This window comes from Orcinus orca, chromosome 12, assembly GCF_937001465.1.
Source record: "Orcinus orca chromosome 12, mOrcOrc1.1, whole genome shotgun sequence".
Classification (NCBI taxonomy): Eukaryota; Metazoa; Chordata; class Mammalia; order Artiodactyla; family Delphinidae; genus Orcinus; species Orcinus orca.
In genome coordinates this window covers 47,304,727-47,327,641 of record NC_064570.1, presented here as the reverse complement: position 1 = coordinate 47,327,641, position 22,915 = coordinate 47,304,727, and the positions used below count along the sequence as shown (strand labels likewise).

The following is a 22,915-nucleotide window of genomic DNA, read 5'->3' as shown; positions in this document are numbered from 1 at the left end:
ACTGTGCTTTTTGAATCCAAAATCTGATTATATTTAATTAGTACAGGCATCTGGGATTTCTAATACACAAAGAGTTATTAAAGTAACAAATCTTTCTAAAATATGTTCTCCATGAAAGAATGTGTTAATTTATGCAGTAACAATATTTTAACATGAAATAATTAACATGAAAACCGCAACAATTATGAATTCTTTGCAGTCAAATTTATACGTGAATTTTCCTCCAGATAATAATCTATTCAATTTAAACCCTCAATACTGGGAGCATTTGAACAGACATGTTTTTCTTTTATTTAATACACAAACCTTAACCTATAGCAAGTTTTATACAAAGTCCTAAATGCCCCTGTTTTTACATACATTCCAAAGATCCAAAGATTAAATCGCCTTGACATTTGCTTTCTCAACAATGATCCTGTCGTTAACTTAGACCTTAAAACAAACAAACAAAAAACCCCAAATACAGAGCAACTCTAAGTTCCTGTCTTTGTGATGATTCAAATCAGGAGAGGAAAGGGTTAAATAGGCAGGTCCTTCATGTGGGAGACCCTATGGAGGGGGTCAGGAAAGGCCAAGAGGGGTGTGTGTGTGGAGACAGAGAGACAGACGCAGAGACAGAGGAGGGAGAGAAGGAAGGAAGGAAGGAAGGAAGGAAGGAGGGAGAGAGGGAGCGCGCACGCAGTACTATCACTCCACTGGATCAACAGTAGTGATGTTACTATTGGTACCTCTACTAACTAAAATTATACAACTCTCAGCTCAGCATCTGCTTTGTGCTAAGTGTTTTATGTATATTCTCAGGGAAGTATACAACAATTCTCTGATGAAGGTAACTATTATTATCCCTGTTTTCAGAGGAGGAAATAAAGGCTTAGAGAGGTTAAGTAACTCGTCCAAAGCCTCACAGCTAATTAGCAGTGATGGGTGTTTAGAGCTGACAAGATTACAAACAACAGTGGCAAGAAGGCAGGGACAGTTCTCAACAGAGAAGGCAAATCTGCTGGAGAAGATGGTGAGTAGACCACCGGCTCCCAGCTGTGTGGTCAGAGGGGCCCTTGGGCATGTAGGTAATATGAAATGGTGACTGCCCAGATAAATAGAATTGGCTGTAAAATAATGAAATAATATATTTTTTCTCTTACAAGATTGATTTTTCTTTACTGATTACTGATAGCTTTTTCCTTAAAAATCTTTTTTAGGTAAGAAAATAAAGACCCCTTTCAAGGAAAATTTACATCAAACACAAAAACTTCAGGTTATAAGAATGGTTTTTATATTTCACAACCCTCCAACAACTTTTATAGAGAGCCCATTTAATTCTCACACTAATTATGTGAGGTTATTATTTTTATTACCTCCATTTTACAGATGCTAAAAAATGAGGCTGAAAAAGGTTAAGTGATTTGCCTGGGGACACACCAACCTTGTAAGTGGGAGCTAGTTCAGACTCGGGCTTCCTGACTGCCAACCACAGCTTCCTCAGCCTCATCAGGAGGCTGCCTTAGCAGCCTACAGGGAAGTACACCACCAGGAAACAACACAGTGACTGTGTATTCTATCTTTAAAGATACGGCCACAAAACCTGCTGGGTGGCATAGGCCTGTCCTAAGACCAACAATTCCACGGCAGGGAACATACCCAGGAGATAGGAGGACATGACCGCCACCACGGCAGCTGAATTCATAAAGACCCTCAGTTAGAAATACCAGAATGGATACACGGATCTATCTGTACAATGGAATACTACTCAGCAATGAAAAGGAAAGAACTACTGTTACGTGCAGCAACATGGATAAATCTCACTGACCCGATGAGAAAGAAACTAGACGCCAAAGAGTAATACTGTATGATTTGCTTATATGAAGTTGTTACAGGAAAAAGGAATCTCTGGTGATAGAGGTGAAACAGTGGCTACCACGTGGAGTGGTGACTGGTTGAAGGGGATGAGGAGGTCCTTAGGGGGCTGGCAGTGTCTGTGTCTTCATCTGTGGCTGGTTTCAGGGGCATATATGTATGTAAAAGTTCACTGAGTTGTACATTTCAGACTTATTCATTTTATTGTATGTATAGTATGGCTCAATAAAAAAAGTAATCGATGTCCACGAAAGCAAGCCATTCTGATACATAAGCCAGGTCTATCTGAGCTTGTTATGTTTAAATCAACATTAGTCAGCACGGAGCCTCCTGAAAACTCATGAAGAAAGTGTCAAGAACTCTCCCATGGTCTGTGTGAGCTCTGGAGGAACTGATGGCTGGAGGGGTTGTGATCAGCCCTCAGGGGAGGGTGCAGGCGGCTTGGGGGTGAGAGGCCACGGTCAGCTGAAGGGTGGTGCCGTGGTGGGGAGGGCTGCGAGGTGAGGCCCCATGGCAGTGGCAGCAGGTGAAGGCACCCCGACTGACCTCTGGGCTTGGGCACCAAGCTGGGACATACTGCTCCAGCCACCTCAAGCTCTACAAACCCCAAGCCAAATTCACCCTCGTTCTTTGAAAATAAGACCTTCTTCCCAACCCACTCATTCCTGTTGTTGGCAACTTTATCCTCGTGACTACGCACATGTGACCACCAGGGAATTACCTTTGATCCCTCTCGCCCTATCCAGAATGGTGTTTGAGCCTTTCCATGTGTCTACAGCCCATTTTCGCATCTGTTTATCCCCCAAGAACTTAGTCTTGTCCAGGATATGACAACAAAAGTCCTTTTCGTTTACCAGTCGCTACGTGCTGGGCATTGCGCCAAACAATTTACATGTGCTATTTCACTTAATCTTTGCAAAAATTAAAGCACAAAGCAGGAAGAGTATGTTTGCACTTTACAGATAAGCAAGCTGAGGTGTGGAAACGTTAAGTAACTTGCCCAAGGCCCCAGAGCTGGTGGATGGTAGGGCTGGGTTTCAAATCTGGTTCTACCCCAGGCTTGCTGCCTGCCCCTGTGCAGTCTTTGGCTTCTTTCTATCAGCAGCTCCTAGCAAAGCCCTTTCACTTTGAAAGGCGCTCAAATAACTAATTTTGTCATTGCTCAGAGATCCTGATTGGACAGAACGTAACAAGAGTTTGTGACTAAAGAAGATCTAGCTGCTGTCACTGGGGGACACGCAGAGGTAGCAGAGAATGAACGATACCAAAGGACTTCTAGCGACCTCCAGAACGCTGTCGGCCGAGGACCACCCCCCTAGGTTTTGGGTCTGGTCTTGACCTTCTCCCCGACACGGGGCTGCTGCTTACAGTCCAGTGGGGCAGGGAGGAGGAAAGGAACAGAGGAGGCGCAGTTTAACCCAGGTCCCAATTCCAGCTCTGCTGGTGCCCGGGGGAAATGCCAGCTCATCCACTCAGGGGGGCGACAGACATTTCCGTGTGCCTCACATGGGAACCTCACAACTGTGCTGAGAAACAATGGTCACCCACAGTCCTAAAATACCTGTGATTGGCACACGCTTCTGAACACTGCCCACACTTCCATAATCAAGATGCGGCCTGGCTGTGGCCTGTGGGGAACATAAAACCTGATGTGCAAATATCTTCAGGCACGTGGAGCAGCTGTCTGGAGGAACTGACTAATCCCCCGCAGAAACTTCAGCACGAAGCACGCGTGCCATCTGCAGAGCACACCAGCAGCTACACATCAGGCCCTGCCTGCCTCGTAAAGTGGCCCAGGCAGGGCAGACCCTCGGGAGGCATTTTGTAAACAGCTGGGCTGTCTCAGAGCTGGCAAATGAAGGTCTTCCAACTCCCTCACACATGCACTTTAGAAGTGCCCCTTAAAAACCTTTTCCATAAAGGGGGAAAAGGAGCTTATGACTAACCTTCTCAATTTTTATTTTCTGTTCTTTTAATCACTGTCTTGATGAGAGACAGCATAGCTTAAGAGGGCAGATGCGATAGGGCCAGCCATACCTGGATTCAAATCCTGCCTCTGCCCTTTTACTAGCTGTGTGACTTTGTACACGTTACTTAACCCCTCTGAGCCTGTTTCTATCTTTCCCGCTCGGGCCTGGCACTGGGTAGGTATCCTGTAAACGCCCCTGCTTCTTCTTTTTCCTCCGTTGCAGCATTTCTTTTATTCTCCTTGAAAATCCCGGGGCCCCAGTCTTTCTTTTTTTGCCCCCCGGTTCAGTTCTCCAGTTCATTTACTTCTTCTTACTTATCTCCTTCCAGTGTTTGGCATGGATGGGAAGATACTTGTAAAAGGGAAGAGAGAAGAAAAAAGAATTTTAAGAGGGAAGGGTGGAGGATTCTATTTGGAAATTAAGGGTGTGAAGCTGACCCTCTGAAGGGCGTCAGGACAGCATCTGGGAAGTGACGGTGGAGGTGAGGAAGCCACCAGAAAGGCAGTCAGGACAGCTCTCCAGGGAGGAAGGCAGGATGGCCAGGGCTGAGGGTGGCCCCGTGGGCCCTGCCTCACAGCAGCAGCACACTGTGAGGGCACAGCCTCGAGGGGCTCCTGACATGCCTGCCCCCGGACTCCAATCACCCAGGGCCACAGCCAGGGGCATCTCACCCCGTGAACTAAACACCCAGCCCTGTCAACAGCATCCCTGCCAGCATGCTCGGGCTCTGGCCCTGCAACCTTCTCAGTTATTGATGGTTCAAGGCTGTTAACAACACATTCTAGAGAGTCCAGAGCCCAGGAGAAGGGGAGAAACAAATCCTGAACTGCTCCCTCCAGCCCCAGAATTCCACTCACAAACGGAACGATGCTGACACGACCCACTCCATTCCCACCCCTTCCTAAATCAAAGATTCATGTCTCACAACCTTCACCTGCTCTCCTCTCCTTCCGGGTCCGTGAGCTGGGATCTCACAGGTTTGCCTCAGGGTAAACTCTCTCATTCAGGCCCAGGTCTCAGACCCAGGGGCACTTCAGACCCTCGTAGCTCATCTTGACTCAAGATCACATCCACATTCCTCTTTGGACTGTGGAGCCAATCAAAGCTGCCTGTGAGCCTTTGATTAGTGATATGGTACACCATCTGGCCATGTGCTGGTGTGTGTATGTGTGTGTGTGTGTGTGTGTGTGTGTGCACGCGCGCTGCTTGTTGTGTGGGCATTTGGCTCCAGGACAAGAACTGCCACGTGCTGGGGAAATTCAAATAGCCGAGCTGTCTGACCGACTTGTAATTTAGCCTTTGGACAGCATCTGTGCGAGGCAAGGTCTTAGTTTAGCGTTTTTCCTCATCACTTGAGACTGCTGAGAAGGATAAAAGGAGGGAAGAATTGGCATGAAATGAAAGAATTAAAAAAGAAGGAAAGAAAGAAGAAGAATGACAGAGGTGGCCATGATAACCTCTAGAAGAAAGCACTCCCCTGTAATCCACTCCGGTCACTGCTCAGCCTTGCTCGGAATGACTAGGCTTTGGTTAAAAACAATAACAATGAAGGTGACCCCTTTCCTTCAGACACGAGCATTAACTTTTCCATGAGGAACCTACAATGACTGCAAACTGCACATTTAGTTCCACACATTTATCCTTTGACCACTACGTGAGGTTCCAGGAAGAAAGGAAATAACGCCGGGAATTCCCTCCCCGGTATCTACTGCTCTAGAAGCATCTGAAAAGCTGTCCCACTGGAGTGGCTGCTGGTTTGAGATGTATTTTATGTAGAGGTTAATTCCTATAAATCTTTGGAGGAGGCAGGATGGAGGGGATGATTAAAGGAGGTGGAGCTTCTCCAGGGACTGAGTTATTCTCTTCTGTCGGCCCTCTACATCCCCTTTCTACTCTTCTTCTCCCTGCTCTGGACCCATCAGGACTCATCAATGGGCTCCTTTGACCGCTGGCTCTAGTGGGGTTTGGCAGAAGATCTGGAGGAAGGCTGAAGAGTGAGCTCGGCCACGCACCCCCCAGATCCGCCCCAGCTGCCCGTCTCCACCAGAGGGGGCCTCTCTGCACAGCTGCTCGTTCTTAGTTCTGGTGCTGTTACCAGCTCTGGGATGCCGCATCATGCCCTGTCGGTTTTCCTAAACCCTGCCCGGGCCATTGTAAATAACTCCTTTGCTAAATTCTCCAATGAGCGGCGCCTTCTGTTTTTGGCTGAGACCTCGATGGAGTGATGAGCTACTACTCGACTGCTCTCTTGGCCTTCCGCAGCCCTCTCCTCCCAAGGCAAAGTGCCTCGAGCCTGGGTGCAGGGAGGAGGGCGGCACGAGCCAGGAGGACATCAGCAGATGCTCACGCACCAAAAAGCAACATCTCGTTCACGCACTGAACCCACAACAGCCTCCCACCTGCAGAGCTGTCAGATTCCCACCAGATCAAGAAGGAAGAACCTAGCCAAAGAATGACAGTCCAAATATTTTCCAGAGGAAGGAAGGGAAGGAGGGAGGAAGGGCTGAGTGGGATGTGACCAGGAGCCTTCCTCATTCAAGTGCCCACCTTGTCTTGCTGTGTACTCATTGTCTTCGATCAACCTGGCCAATCCGAAGTCGGCGATCTTGCAAATTAGTCCATTCCCCACGAGAATGTTTGCTGACCGCAGGTCTCTGTGGATATAATTCATGCGCTCGATATACGCCATTCCCGCAGCAACCTGTGGAAACCGAGGAACACACGTTACATGTGGCTCCATGTACTCCCACGTCAGTAAATCTAAGGCAGGAATCGAGGTACCACAGGGCCTACCTGTGCTGCCATGTCCACAAGGTTTGGTAACTTCAGAGCTCTTCCTTCTCCATCTTTTAAGAAATCGAGTAAACTTCCTATGAGCAAAACATAAAACCATTTCGATTTCCTTTGAAAGATAAAAATTCCTGACGAAGGGCTGTATTTGGTTTTCTTATTAGAAGTAACGAGGTAATTAAATGAAATAGTTGCTATCGATTAAAAAAAAAAAGGTTTACACAAAAAAACAGGGCAGAAGAAAATCTATGCATTGGAAGGCGGCAGTTTTACCTTTTAAAAATAAACTATTGGGCTTCCCTGGTGGCGCAGTGGTTGAAAGTCCGCCTGCCGATGCAGGGGACACGGGTTTGTGCCCCGGTCCGGGAGGATCCCACATGCCGCGGAGCGGCTGGGCCCGTGAGCCATGGCCGCTGAGGCTGCGTGTCCGGAGGCTGTGCTCCACAACGGGAGAGGCCACAACAGTGAGAGGCCCGCGTACCGCAAAAAAAAAAAAACAGCAACAAAAAAACAACTATGGTGGGACTTCCCTGGTGGTCCAGTGGGTAAGACTCCGAGCTCCGCATGCCACAACTAAGAAGTCCTACAGATCCTGCATGCCACAACCAAAAACATGCCGCAACGAAGATCCCGCGTGCTGCAACTAAGACCTGGTGCAGCCAAAATAAATAAATAAAAACTTGATACATTTAAAGAAAAAACTATGGTGACTCCATTTCTAGGGACACCAGAAATGGGATTAAAACTAGAAAAAACAGGACTCAATTCCCTTTATGTCACAGGAGGGACATACTGAAAGGCTGCACCACTTCAATCTCATTCCCAATCAGCACCCCCAACAAGAGTGAAGTGGGGAAAAGAGCACCCAGCCGAATGGTTCCCAAAATGTGGTCCTGGACCAGCAAGAATGGCAACCCCGGGGGAACTAGTTAGAAATGCAAACTCTCGGGTCCCACCCCACATCTACCGAATCAGAAACTTGGGAGTTCTGGCCTAGAAACTTGTATTTTAAGAAGCCTGTTAGGTGACTCTGATACAAAGTAAAGTTTAGAATCACTGGCCCAGCTTATTGACAGATTTTAAATCAAGAAAAGAGTATCTGAGGAATACAGGGTGGGGCAGGTAGCTCCCCACATTAGATCATGGCCATTCAGGCCTTAAAAGATATCTGAAACAAAACGGCTGGAGCTCCGGAGCCACTGTGATGACACAGCCTAAGGAGCTCAGAATGAACACTGGGGCTGAAACAGTCACAGGCAGAGGCTGGAGGCTCATGTGATCATTGGTGACTTTTTTCATGCTTTAATTGAAAAGTTATTTACCAAATAACCCTGGGTACAAAGGACAAACAATCTGTCAGAGAATAATTCCAAATATATTTTAAAAGAAAGTACGTGGAAAGGAAAAATTACACTGGTGTCCTCTGATGTACAACAAATTGCCTTTTAAGGCTGTTTCTTGTTTAGTTCATCTATTTTTCCAAAACAAAGCAATCTTTGGCCTTATCCCCAACAATATTGCTTTGATTAGAAAGAGAGAAAAAGAATGAGACTAAAATGTGCTCTTTAAAAGCATGTCTTTCTACATCTGATGTTTAAGAAGAGAGCTGAAAAAAAAAGATGTTGAAAAAAGGGAGACTAAATTTAACCCAGAGATCAGTGTCTGATATTAATTGTTCAGCCCTGCAAAAAGTTTAATTTTTAACACAAGCTCTGGCATTCCAAATAACAGCAAACTATTACAGCTCTCTGTATCACCCCTGATACTAAAAATGAATTTCTTTAATTATGGAGAGAAGCTGGAACTCCTGACACATGCAGCATGCAAAAGGTACTGCGCTTCTCAAGAATCTGGGGGGCAAATTCAAGGTCATAGACTGTTCTTAAAATGTTTTCATTAGTGAGCACACAATTTGTGCGTCTTGATAAGAATGCTTGATTCATGGAGAAGGGAGGAGAAAAGCAAGCAGGCAGCTCCATTTCCCTCCCCAAAACAAGGCTGCAGGTTCCCGTGAGGGGGAGCCCGAGAGGCCTGGCCTGACCTTTATTCATATACTCGGTGACAATGTAGATGGGCTCCTCAGACACCACCGCATAGAGCTGAACCAGTTTGTCATGCTTCAACTTCTTCATGATCTGTGCCTCTTCAAGAAACGATTCAGGGGACATTGTGCCGGGTTTAAGAGTCTTTATGGCTACTTTTGTGTTTCCATTCCAGGTACCTGCAGACACCCCACAATATCAAGTCAAACCAAAGATCCTCTTTTGATGGAAAAAGAAGTTGTTTAGTGAGTAGCTATTTGCATAAAGTTGGATTTTAACTTAAAAAAAAAGTAACTTTTTTTTTGTTGAACAAAGACAATCAAATGTAAGGACTCAGTCAAGTATTTTCAACAGGAAAAATGTGTTTAGCTATGGCTATATCATGGTTTATAATTCTTTAAAATTTTTTTGTGATTTTGATATATATCACTTTCCTCTTCTGGCTCAGCCATGCGATTACAAATTTGTATCAAAAGCTCTGGATGGCTACATCTTTTTTTTTTCCTTCCAGTTTTACTGAGATATAATTGACATACAGCACTGTACAGGTTTAAGGTGTAAAGCGTAATGATTTGATTTACGTACATCAAGGAGTGATTATCACAATTAAGTTTAGTGAAATCCGTCATCTCAAATAGATACAAAATTAAAGAAATAGAAACAATTTATTTCTTGAGAACTCAGGAGTTATTCTCTAAACAATTTTCATATATAACATACAGCAATGTTAATTACATTTATCATGTTGTACATTAGATCCCTAGTACTTTCTGGACACTTCTTTATAAGGATGAAAGTCTACGGGTTAGAACAGGACTGGCCATCCAAGAGCCATCCCTTAGGCAGTACAGTGAGCATGGAAGAAATGAGATTAAGTTCTGTTTTATGGGGTGTGCCATTTAAAAATACATGGCAACACACTGAGGACGTTTGGAGATTACCTCTAGACTTCAGGTTGTCAGCAATGGATGAGCGGCTTGACTGAGTCCTTGAAAAGTTGAGCTAAGTGTGCTGATAAGCATTGGCAAGAAGCTCTCGGTCCACTTGCCAACACTTCAACCAGTAAAGGAAAATTCCTCAAGCCTATTGATGGTCAGCCACAAGAACAATGCCTTCTAGCAGATAGACTGGAAAAATTAAACAGCAGCTAAGAGGGAATAGAGATACCTGAACTTCACATGTTTAAAAAAAAATCTAGGAGGTTCAGAGGCAGGCCTGGTTTTTGATCACCATCATTTACCTCATCTGTAAAGTACAGAAATGGAACTGGATTCTCTCTCCAGTCTCTTTCAGCACCAAAATTTTAAAAAAAAATGTCTAAATTCTATGTGTATCCATTATTAGTCCTATGACTTTGAATTAAAACTATAAGTGAAACAGAAAAATCTACTAAGATTATATTGTTTTCTACTTGGAAAAGAGGGCTTGTTTGAATTAACTTTATATTTAATATAACTGATTTTAGAACTAAAAAATTCTATAAAGTGGAGCAACTCTTGTTACCCTGTTAAAAACATGATTCATAAAATCACAGCATGCAACCTACAAAAATATAAATTATCAAAGAATAAGTGGTTCAAAGAAGAGTGCATTCGAATCTTCTAGAGGACTGACCACTAAACGTAAATGGGAAATTTGACACTTTGTAAGTGGTCTATGTGAGTGTTTTAGCACCCCCCAAATTTAAATAGAGTGAGATCGTCCTCTCTAATAACAACCTGGTTACTTATACAGCCTTCCATCTGGAACCTGAACTGCCCCAACACGGTGTTTTATGTTCAGTAGGAAACAAAATCCTAATAACATGTGTAATGATTTAAAATTGGTAACTACAAAGTTTGAAAATAAATTTTTGTATAGGGTTTAAATCTTCCTGATTTTATGAGTGACTGCATTGAAATCCTTAGGACCCACAAATACGATTATAAGTTGGGTGGGGATGAGGGAGAGGAAGGCTATATAAATATATTTTACAATATGAGAGTTAAGTTCCAGACAGAGACGGACACAATAATGTGGCCTCTGAAAACAATTATAATACTTATTATAATAGCATACACATACTCACATACACGTGTATATCTGAGTGTGTATCTCTCTCTCTCTCCCCCTCTCTCTATAGGTAGTATTTACTAGTTGTCAGGTTCTGTTCTAAGTGTTTTAACTGTATTAAATCTTTTAATGCAGATCACATCTAGATACCTATACCACACACATCAACAGGTACCTACCTATATTGCTTTTAATTGACTCTAAGAAAGTAAGAAGCAGGATTCCGTAAGCACCAACATTACCTTACTGACAGATGTTTCAGGGTGTTACAAAAGCAGTGGGGAGGGCCAGTGCAGTTGGCCTGATCAATGACACGACAACCAAATTACGAGAGAAGTATGTGTGTCTACTGAACACCTGCTATATGCAAGGGACCCTAAACATACTCTCCATGAAATTCTCAAGACAATCCTAAGATGCAGGTATTATTCCAACTTTACAGATGAGGAAACTGAGGTTCAAGGAGATTAAATAAGCCCCTTGCCCATGGTTAATCAGCTAGAAAAGCTTCAAATCCAGGCTATTGAGCAAAAAAAGTCCATGGTCTTCCCCTGTATTAGCCCAGCTATAGAATCTTACCTTCCCACATCTGAGGAAAAGGAAACACCAGAGTCTTATTGTACTGGTTTCCCGTTCTGTGCGTGCCTTAATTAACCACATGAAGTAGGACAGAAGGGTATAATCTGGATGGCCTGTGCCCGTCTAGCTATCCAGGTTAAGTGACTTGGTCCCAACGGCTGTATATGTTTTTGTTTAAAACTGTTCTTTTAACTGGCTTTGAGATGCAGCCAAAACAAAATGTGCCCTCTGCCTTACCAAGCCACACTTCAGCGAAACACCCCTGACCCAGCTTCTTCTCCAGAAACAAGGAATCACGTGCAACTTCCCAAGCATCTTTAGCCAATCCAGAAGTTTGTGGGGTACAACTCGATGCAATCACAGTTAAGTTAAAACACAAACCATCAGCTTTCTCTACAGGAAAGGGAATTAATAAAGAAAACACAGTCCTTATAATCCATAATCATGCATGCACTAGGAAAGATGGGAGGTGACGTGCCCTTCAGGGTGACACTGAGTTCATTTCACAAACATTTGCAGTTGGAAATGAAGGCATTTGGTGCAGGCTAGAATATTCCTTGTAGCATTTACTGGTTTATGAATTGAGGCTCATATAGTAGTATCATTTGAGCCATTTTCCAATCTTGACCAGAATTCTGAAATCAAAATCAAAATTATTAGTAATTCACATGTTCTTCTTGGCCAAAAAGTCTTTATTTTCACCTTCCATCTTTGATGTTTGGGAATTCCCAAACAAGAAAGCTAGTAATAGAGTAATGGAGTCTCAGCATACCCATCCATACTTCCCCAAACTGCCCATTTCCCAGTCTCTTGATCAACTGCAGGGATTCTCGAGGGATTTCCCAGACATCTTTGGTTTTGACAGATAGATCGGTAAGCCTTGGCATCCCTTTGTGACAGGGAACTACTAGGCGGCAGCAGAGGCCTGCGGCTCTCTCTGATGGGGCAGGGACAGCAGCAGGAGGGGAAAAGAAAAGCAAACACGTGAAACAACACTTACAGGTGCACAAACCCAGCCAGCACACAGCGTTACTCAAAACAGTGCTATGTCAGCAGAGAACTATACACGTCTTGGAAGATTAGACACCACACGCTGAAACATGTTTGTTGGAGGTAGAATAGAGGACGTTTTATATTTGGATGACTGCATACCCCCAGGTCTAATAGAGTCTATATGTATATACAGATACAGACCGCTTTGGTTTCTGTGCTCACTGAATAAGAAAAATGTTTTCAGCCCAACGTGCTAATAACATGGCTTCCGGAACTCTGCAAATACCTCCGCTGATTTCAAAAGGCACATCTGGACCACAGAATGTCAGCACAACTGTCTTTTGCCCCTGTCTAATATCTAGGGTTTGGGGATTCTCTTTGCTATGAATATACTTAAAATTGTAACTTCAGTACAGGATTCTTGTACAGAACATTAGACTGTTATAAACTAGTAAGGCTGAAAATTATACCTGGCAAGGGAAAAAAGAGGTCATATTTCTCTAGTGATTTCCTTGGCAGTTTGAACTGACTCTATTCTACCAGTCAGAAACTCTTGCTTTTTTGATTATTTTCCCTTAAAAAAATCTTTATAACAGTCTCCGATGTATAATTTAGGAGTCTGGTTTGAAACGAGAAAGAATGGAAACTAAAATTTGCAGAAACTCAAGGATGCGAGAGAACTCTATTTCCTATGAAAAAGAGGAAGGGAAAAAGTCGTTATCACTAATAGGTTATTTGGAAGATTTTTTTTCCTTTTTGTCTCTCTCTCTTTAAAGAAAAAGCCTTTTAGAACCTAGCAGTGGTAAGGGAAAATTGTCTAAATGCCCAGTTAAACATCAGTCAGGTGAGAAAGGTGACAATGGATAAGGAATCAGGGCAGTAACAAAAGCTGCAGAGTGCCTGGCTTGAGGCGGACAGAGCCTCACCAGCCATACCCCACCAGAGACCCCTCAAATCCAGGGAAATAAAATGTAGTGTTGCGGCCTTTTCTCCAGGAACCAGCTGCAAGTGCCTTTTTATTCCTTTCTTTTTTGATAGAATCAGGTTCGGAGACATTAAGGCAGGAAATTATTTATGTGTCAATATTTCAAAGGCGTTTTATTGTGTGAGGGAGAGAAAGAGGGAAGAGGAAAAGCCAATATAAAAACAAATCTGTCTCAAGATGGATTTTTTTTGAGATTAAAAAATGTCTATTGCTTTTCATATCCCTTCTCTCCTTCCAGCTTTATGATGTTATTAAGGTGCCCTTTCCAACACAATATTTTCAAATGATCCAAACCCTGGGGATCCAGCTGATGTTTGGCTGTAATGAAATATATTTAGGCATTTGAAAAATCCTTACAACATGCAGGCATTCTGAGTATACCACTTAAGCGCAGGGAGATATTCTGCTCCATTTCTCCCAAGTATTTCATTAGAATCCACATAGACAAAAGATACCCCCTGCCCTAATCAACAAGTACTTCAAGTGTTATTAATGTTTTCATTTGTTCATTACTGCCCAGGATCAACAGATAGACATTTATTGCCATTTTCAAAAAAATGCTTTTTTTTGGTGCTAAAAAATTATACACACACATATTTTTAAATGAATGAGCATACAGCAATAGTTGAAGTCAAGCCATGTACTATTTTGGAGTCTCGTCACTGTCCTGAAGAATAATATAAAATGTATATATGGATCACACAAAAAACTATTGGGTTTAACGGGCCATAGATCTCTATCTGTACATGCATATCCCTATCTATTGGTGTGTACATATTGATATAGTGGGACTGACTTGCTAATCTAGGAAAGAAAGCAATCATCCTAACAACTGCACATAAAACCACCTTCTTTAATAAAATGTACAAATCACACACCTAAATACCTAATAATTGTATGTTTCTAGGAACAACAGACTAGTGGTGATGTCTGGGTGTTAGGACAGAGACTGATCTACTGTTTAAAAGTTTAATGTAATACAACAGCTGTAACAGATTTAGGAGCTGTGGATCATATATGTCTAAGTCTAGTTAGGAAATGGAAGTATTGGTGGGGAAGTAGAACATGATAAATAGATTGCGAAAGTCATCTAGTCATGACAATGAAATGCATGTGCGGCCATTCCCGCTACAGCGCTGAGTGTAAAGTAATGGTAGAAACACAGCACACCCTCTAGGAGGCCCCGTGGAAATGCTCCCCTGGAGACCACACCCTCTTCCTTTCACAGCTCCTGAATTATATTCTGCAGGGGAACAGGAAGAGATAACTTCCAAGGATTTCAAGATGAAGACAAAAAAACAAACAGCTTTTAAAATTTAACCTGTTGCTTTCTACTTGGGGAACTTGAATGGTATAATCTTTTGACAAACATTTGGAACTAATAATAACTATGGAGGAAAAAACAGTGATAGAACCTATTTGGCCAAGCCCCACCTTGAACGGCTAGCAAAGAAAAGTATTTTCCTAGTGCCTTTGTATATATTCGTTGTACCTCTTTCCCCTTTCCCGCTCTGTGCCCACCCCTACCCTCCAGCATCCAAACGGTTAGCAGTCAGTTAGAATTCAGGTTACCTGAGTAATGTTGTACAAGCTGCTGAAGTGTTTCAAACTGGGCCCGGGTGGTAATATAGTATCCACCGTTGTCAAGTTTGCGAATTTTATAATGTTTGACATGGTCTCCTTTCATATCATCCCAGTCACGAATAGAAAGTGAATAGGCACCTGGGAAATGTGCAAAGCATTAGCAGCTCCAATCATTTTGAGTACCAATTTGTTTTTTGGGTCTCATTTACTTGAGTATTCTGATTAATAATTATCAAGAGGAGACACACACACACGCACACACACACACACACACACACACACACACACACACACACACACACTTCCACTCAGTAACATAGGAAGAAAACACCCTTTTCCTGCAAATGTCAGAAGATATTAGCAATAAAATGATTCTACCCTTGAGATGAAAGCTCTCTGGATTTTTCCCTGTGATACTCTATTCAGTACACTTGTGCTGGTGAACATGGCATAGACCCAACTCCCCCCGGGCAAGATGAAGGGAAGCACAGATGTTCACGGCTGAGATCGCTGCCCTAGTCTCCGTTACCCACAGGGCATCACAGAGGCAGGGGTGGCGTGTACTGAAGAAATCTAAGGACTGTTTCTCTAGAACTGAGCTTCCAATTCTTGCTTCAGAACACTTTTCACAGTAGCAGATAACTAGTGTCTGGTATATCAAGCTAGAAGGCCACTGCTTTTTCTTTGGCCCAGCTCGTCTATTGGGTTCTAATGAGTTGTTACATAATGAGAAGGCCAGCAGATGGAGGAAAAGAAGTCCTTAGTTGTGGAAAAAACAAAAGAAATGCAAAAAACAACCTGTGTGATTGGTGCCTGAGGAACTAAGAGTTTCAGAAAATCCTACTTCTAAAGGACTTCTGAAGATTCTATGATCTTGCATGCGTGGAGGAGAGAAGCGGTCCCAGCCCCTGTTTCCAGGGGGAAGGTCTTGGTTTTGAGCCTCTGTAGTCCTTTTGGAACTGTCTGCAGTTCTAGAGCCTGGAGGGGAAACTGAATATAGGACTCTGCTCACAAGACAGGGAGGATATGTGCCATTTAAACACCCTTGTACGTTAGAGATAAGCCTTTCATCCCCTCTGACTAATCCACAGATTTGAATGACAAGCCAAGTTCTTCAACTTGTTATCTTACCTTTGGTGGTTTCACTCTCACGGATAAGAAAGGTACCTCTTGGGTTTCCAAAGGACAAAAGCTGTCGCTCAGCATCTTTTCGGCCAAGTTTTCCAAAGTACCACCTTGAAATGAGATCAAGGGAAGGAAATGTTTTTGACGTTCATTTGCAAAAATGCAACAGCATCAGCTCCTCTGCCCGTGAATCCTCCTCATGTCCGACTCCATCCTTAGCCTCACCCTGTGTCGTTTTCCCTAGCCTCATCTAATTCCCTTTCAATCTATTCCTGATTCCATCCCTAATCCATCTCCTTCACTCCTGAAAAACGATCAGATTTGAATTGCAGGTTATTTTTCTTCCCTCCAGAGATGACAGGAACTGGTGGGTTTGTGTTAAAAGTGCCACCCACATGCACAAAAAGAGAAACCCAAGACTCTGTTTTGAAATGGCAACTGCAGGAGACCCTTCCCACGCACCTCTACAAGACCCTGGATTTCTGAGCATAATTACAACCCTTGGGAAATAACAAAACACAGTCATAGTGTCTATAAAGTTCATTAATCAAGCATTGAAAAAATGTCAGTCAGAATGGACAAAGAACAAAGACACGGTATTTTCAGTAACTTCCTACCTACAGCAACTCTGAAGGAAAATGGTCAAGGCTACCCCTAATTTGAGATGACTGCTGTCCCTGGATGCCTGTTTCTCTTTTCTTCCTGTCCAGCAGGGGTGAGGACTTGGATGGATAAAAGGCATCTGCTGCATGGCGGGGCTGTGACCTGCCGCACGTGAGCTCTAGCACAGCTGCAGGGCCAGGTTACTGCGTACGGTCAACCAGCGTAAACACTTAAAAACACTCAGTGTCACAAACGTGTTCATACTCTCCCTGTAATGACACTCCCGTGCCACTTTAGGAGGTATCACATCACAACACCTGCCGACCTTCCTTATTCATCTTCACCTCCCCCTGCACCCTCCAGCCCTAAGCACTGCCTGGCACTTGGGTAACGTTTCTGCACCAGGTGCTGAGTGAGCAGCAGGTGCTCCAAGAGCCCTAGGGAGAACTTGGTGGCATTCCATCGGAATCTGTGCACAGGAACAATTTTTAGAATATTTGACTGTGAAAGGATCCAGTTTCTAAAACGAAATTTCAATTCATTATACTTGTGCATAGCTATTATATGTTCACTATCAAATTCTTTTGTGAATGAAAGAGCTTCCCTGAAGATAAGAAAAGACACGCTGCATGCCAGCTCCTCAGTGACTTTTAAAGGCACAGATTGCAACAATCCTAACCTAGTGCTAGGTGGTATAAAGGGAATTACACCAATTATTTGTGAGAAATGACTTTCTGGGTTTGTATCAATAACCCAATTAAAATGCAGTGTAAATAGGAAGAGTGATGAAAAGAGAACCACTGGAACAGTGGCGTGTACTAAAAGAATCGTATTTTAAGATAATGGTAATTAATTGCATATGTAAAACCAAAGGTATTATTTTTAAAATGCTATTTTATTCTTTAAAAACAAAGTACTTAAAAAACCTGACCATTATAAATGTAACTTAAATATACTGTGGGTAGGATCCCAGTTAAGTCAAAGTAATGCTGCATTTTGGTGGTACCTTTTACTCTGAAAGAACACAAAGATGTTTGCAAATCTGCCCTAAAAAAAAGATTCCATACGGATTCCTTTATTCACCGATGATGAAACACACTCACTGAGGGAAAAAAGGAGCTCAGAACCACTGAGTATTTGAGAGTGGGAAACAAAACAGATCTTCTTAGAGGAAATACAGAGGAATTAAAGACGAGAGAGCAATCCCACTGGGGATCTGGCTGGGGTGTGGAGTCTAATCCTTCCTGCAGTGCTTAAACAAACCAGGGCATATTAAATATCAGAGCCAAAGCTTGGGCTGCGTGGCTGACTTTTCTCAGCTACCTTTCTGGTAAGTCAGGCCTGCCCCACCGAGCAGGAGAGGCAGGTCCCCAAGGTGTCAGGGCGAAGGCCTGGGTCTCGTGTCTGGGAGATCCTGTCCCACCTCTTTTCCCCTCGGTTCAGAGGTTAGGGCCGCTACAGGAGCCATTCTGACAGTTCTCCACTTTGGAAGTGCCTGTGAATCCCCACAGGTCAGGAGGAGGAACCATGGCTGTCCCCTCTAGAATTCCCTCAGCCTATCGACCACCTGCCGAAATTGCCATCAGTGAAATCCTTGGGCTGTTAGTCACGATCTACTATGAAAGAAACCACCCGAGACCTCACATCAAAGGAAAGGACCATTTGACATGCATCACCACAGGATTTCCCGAGTGGTAGGATACACTGCATGTGAGTTACTCCTACCTGCGGTGTGGACAGTATGTCTTTTCAGCACCCCTCTAACATTTCTGATTACATCGAGGAGAAAAAGCTCAAATTGATCTTTAACAATTACTTACACCCTCCCCTTTCTCTCTCTCTCTCCATCCCCCCCTTCTTCCCACCCCTCTCCTCTTTTCTTCAGCAGACTGCAGGCTTAAATCCTTGGGTTGGCAATAATACATGCTCTAGCTAGAATTTCATCACTTTCTTACGGTTATTTCTATCTATGGCAAGTAATATTGGGTTTTCATTTAAGGTACTAATATAAAGTTTCTTCTCGAAATAAATGTTTGTTTAAAAGTGAGCAGGCTTTAAGAAAACCATTAAGTTAATAAGGGTACAAGTATTATCCAGATGTGGCAAAAACCATGGCATAGAGCCTGGGAGACAAGCACTGCCACATCCTCTCACCCCTTAATCACTCTAGTGAACTACTTCTCCCACTTACACAATGTTAATGGCACTGATTCAGGGCAACTAACTTTAAAAGCAAGTAGTTAACTGAAAACAACAAAACATACTCTTCTGCCTGGATGGAGTCAACTGGAGCCACATAATTGCTGGGAATGTAACCAGTCTCTCCAGTTGTCAAGGAGCGTGCTTCCCACCAATCTCCTTCCCTGCAGGGAAAAAAGAGAAACGTAAGTGAGTATGTCGACCATTTCAATGTTTTGCAGTCACAGACTCTGTGTTGTAAGAGCATAGGACTATCTCCTAGTCATTCTACTACTAGATTTCTCCAAACTCCGACACAGCCTTCTGTGAGGGTCAAATGGTTACAATCTGTGTCAGCGCAGAGAGGAAGCCAGCTTTGTCTCTCATCTCTTGCCTTATTTATGAATTCAGAATGTAGGACCCTGGCCATGAGGGGGCTCTGGTGGGGGAGAGGGCGTTTTGCTTGTTAAGTGTCTCCAACTTACATAGAGAGGAAGGGAAGGGAACTCCGCCCCCCCCGCCGCCCCCCCCCCCCCGCCTATTTAAGAAAAACATTGTAACAACAACAAAACTGTAATTATGTGAGGTGACCTATGTGTTAACTAATCTTCTTGTAGTAAACATTTCACAATATACGTTTCAATCCATCATATTGTACACCTTAAACTTATACAATGTCATATTTCCAATTATATATCCATAAAGCTGGAAAAAAAAAAAAAAGCATGCACTGCTAATCTGGCTAACAGTCTCTATTTCATCCCCTGTCCCAAGGCGACCAACATCCTGGTACCTCTGGAGAGATGCAAGCCGCTGGCTTTAGCATTATTTTGTCAGACATTAAATGATTCAAAAGAAAGAAGGAAAGAAAAAAAAGGGAGGGAGGGAGGCAGAGAGAGAGAGACAGACAGACAGACAGAAAGATGGACAGCAGACAGACATTATAGTTGCATATCACCTGAGAAAGGAAGCCTGTTGGGAGGCCCGTTAAGAGATGAATACCTGCCTTGTCTGCTCTCAAGAAAATGGGTAGAAGAATAAAGCGTACAGTAGGTTACGCCTTGCTCAGACACTTTCTCCCTGAGGTTATTTCATCAAGTATTGACAGCACTGCTCTGAGTCTGAAGGGTAGGAGAGGAAGGGTGGGTGTAGCTGTGTGCGTGCAAGTGCAGGCAGAGAACGAAAACTCGCTAAGGGGATGAGAGTCTCAGTCCCACCACTTTGTGTAGCCCAGCGTTCCAGCAACAGCATGGGCTCATCTGTGGGGCTCTCAGCGCTGCAGGCAGAAGGATGTGAAAGGGGGGTGAGAATACCACTCTCAGCTTGCAACAGATGAATACATTAAACGGTTAGAGTTCATTTGCTCAGACTCGCATAGCTGCATGTGACAGAGAGCAGGGGAGGAGTGCGTGCCTCTTCCCATCAGCAACGGTTAGCATGTATGTGGGGCTGTAGCTCTGACGCCGACAGTGCTGCAGAGCCCTCCACTGGCCTGCGGTCAGGAGCGCAAGGGGGAAGGGAGGGTGCACTGCCCCTGAGTAGATGGAGACCTCCTAGACTTCTGATCACCAGAAGCCCAGCACCTTCTCTCCTTCCTTTTTTGGTCCTTGAAGGCAACAAGAGAAATCCCAAGCTGTTTTGTTGTTGTGTTTTTTTTTTTAAATCACTTTTTTGCTGGGCTGTGTGTCAAAGCCCTCAGACAGGGAAGACAAATGTTGGCTTTTGGCCCTGGTCAAGATCCTCCCCAGACTGATGCAATTAGGTAGAGGATAACCAGCCTCCATATTAAATGCAAGCCTTACTCCAATGACCCATCCTCTAAAGACTGACTCTGAGCGAGGTGACGATGAGCAATGACTCCATATAGGATTTAACACAGCGATAGACAAATGCGGACGAGCCCACATGTGCTACAGGTGCAGTTGCGGGAAAGCGTCAGGTGGCACGAGTAGCACAGAATAGCTCACAAGGAGACAGGGTGCTGGCAAAGGCTTTAAAACACTTATGTTTCAGTTGGTTTTTCAGTCTTTCTTTTGTTACCCTATTAAATTTAAACAAATCAATCAAAAGAGGGAGATGATTTTCCCCAGAAAGTCTTTTATTAATAACCTTAAATTTAGTTTATGTCCAGATTTTTATTATGAAATAATTTATACGTACCAAAGACCGTATGTACAGATGAACACCTGTGAACCCACCCCCCAACTTAAGAACTAGATCCGTCCAGCTGTGTGGAATCTACCCTGTGTTGCTCCCCTATCTTGCCCCTCTGCCTTTTAGGTTCAAATCATGAAATTAAAAATGCTAACATTTAAACAGTTTGTATTGGGTTCATTTCTACATCCTCCAAAAGAAATACATACAGTTATAAGTATATTATCTAAGAACATATGTGGAAGTTTGCTTTTTTCTTTAAACACTGCATGCATTTAAGGAAATTGCTTTCGAGCCATTATCTTCATTTTAATGTGGTGACATTTTTACTGCTCTGAAATTCCACTAGATGGAGACATTTCATCATAAAAAATAACCATACCGATCACCTCCAGCCTTTCTTTTCTTTTTTCTTTTCTTTTCTTTTCTCTCTCCCTCCCTCCCTCCCTCCCTCCCCCTCTCTCTCTCTCTCTCTCTCTCACACACACACACACACACACACACACACACACACACACACACCCCTGGGAAGTCTCCCGAACAGTGAGGAAAATATTAAGTACTTGCAGCAGAGGCTTATTTTTTTTTTTTACTGCAAGATAACCTTCACTGAGTTAGTTCTAATTGATTTAAATTTTAAAAAAAAAGTCACCTATCAATTTTGGGGTACATGGAAATGTTGTCTGGGGCAGGAAGCCAATGCACTTTGTTGCAGGTTGTGACAGCCCAGTCTTATTCAGGTGACGTGGTATTAATCAAGTTATTTTCATTTCAAATCCAGCATTAACTATCTCATTTTGGTCTTGCCACCTAAATAGTTTAGCACAGATTAGAATCCAACTATCAGACTGTTCGAAAGTCCTGTATCAGGAATTCATGATTTTCTCTTAAGTGACTCCATTAATCTCACAAGGGTTTTCAGTTACTCATGAGAAACTGAGAAAGATAAAATCCTTTTCTCTTTTTTGAGGCCATCCAGGGTCACTTTCTCCATCAAAGGAGCTATGGGGTGACAAGGACACAATGTATTATGTAGTAAAACTCACATGTTGTGTCCAGACAGGCTGGTACAGACTCAAGACATCAAAAAAGCCTTTTAAGCAAATGAATAAATCATTTGTTTAATACACTAAGAGCCCAATTCACCTACAAATAAATAATATACTCTATACAATTTATTCACCTTGATTTAGGAAAACAGGATCTTTACTGTGCTACTTTTTCTTTCTTTACTTGAGTTACTAGGAGTAATTAGTATTATTAAAGCTGCATTCCTTGAAACAGTTCTTACAGTCCAGTTATTTCATTAATTCAGAGTTGGCGAGGTTTTTCTTCAACTGCTCTCTTGCTCTGATTCAAATATATGATTTAAGCCCTGCCTCTGGTTTAGAAGAGCGTTTAAGTTTCCGTAACTGCTTCCCCTGTGGTTCTAATGTAAACACTTAGTAAAAGAGCCTCTTCCCAATCCCCAGAGTTGCTCAGAGATGGCTTGTGGTCCCAGGAGCTGGGAGTCTGGAGCCCTGATGGAGCCAGGAAGTGACATTTGCAAACAGAAGTCAGCCTTGATCTATGGAGCTGTGGAGCATTATTATAAGTGCTGGATTCTTTCTAAATTTTGTCACTGCCCATCTTACTCTCACAGGGCATATCCATAACAATTCTGTCAAATGTTTACATGGGCTCTAAACCAGATTTCTTCTTATCACAATGAAAAGAACTTTAAAGGAGTCACTACCCTAGGCAGGGAGCACCACTCCATGCTGTGTAAAATGTCTACTACATTTTAGAGTTGCTGTTTCTAGGTGGTACATCGCTAGTCATGAAATGTGAAAACAGGGAATAAAACAGATGAATTCACATATTCAAAATGGGTCAAGTTTAATCATGTCCAAATTCCCTACACTGAGCCCCTACACCAGGTCCACGAAGGACCTCCCATCCCCACGGTGGGAAGCAGTGCCGTCGGCTCCGGGCATGGGCACACGTGCATTACCACGTGGTTTATG

General features: G+C 43.3%; 1 protein-coding gene across 7 annotated transcripts in view; it reads right to left on the bottom strand.

The window, feature by feature from the left end:
• The window catches only part of FYN (FYN proto-oncogene, Src family tyrosine kinase), a 276,852-nt gene that overhangs the window by 24,005 nt on the left and 229,932 nt on the right, over window positions 1-22,915 (bottom strand). For 5 of the 7 annotated variants that reach the window (XM_049695527.1, XM_012539555.3, XM_049695526.1 and 2 more), the window contains 7 exons: window positions 18,842-18,940; window positions 15,981-16,084; window positions 14,838-14,987; window positions 12,060-12,224; window positions 8,656-8,835; window positions 6,618-6,694; window positions 6,372-6,525 (listed from right to left, as the gene is read on the bottom strand). In XM_049695527.1, coding sequence (XP_049551484.1) covers window positions 6,372-6,525; window positions 6,618-6,694; window positions 8,656-8,835; window positions 12,060-12,224; window positions 14,838-14,987; window positions 15,981-16,084; window positions 18,842-18,940 — 929 coding nt within the window. Of the gene's footprint in view, window positions 1-6,371; window positions 6,526-6,617; window positions 6,695-8,655; window positions 8,836-11,524; window positions 11,681-12,059; window positions 12,225-14,837; window positions 14,988-15,980; window positions 16,085-18,841; window positions 18,941-22,915 lie in introns of all 7 variants that reach the window. The other 2 variants (XM_004264712.4, XM_012539558.3) reach the window with 2 other exon arrangements.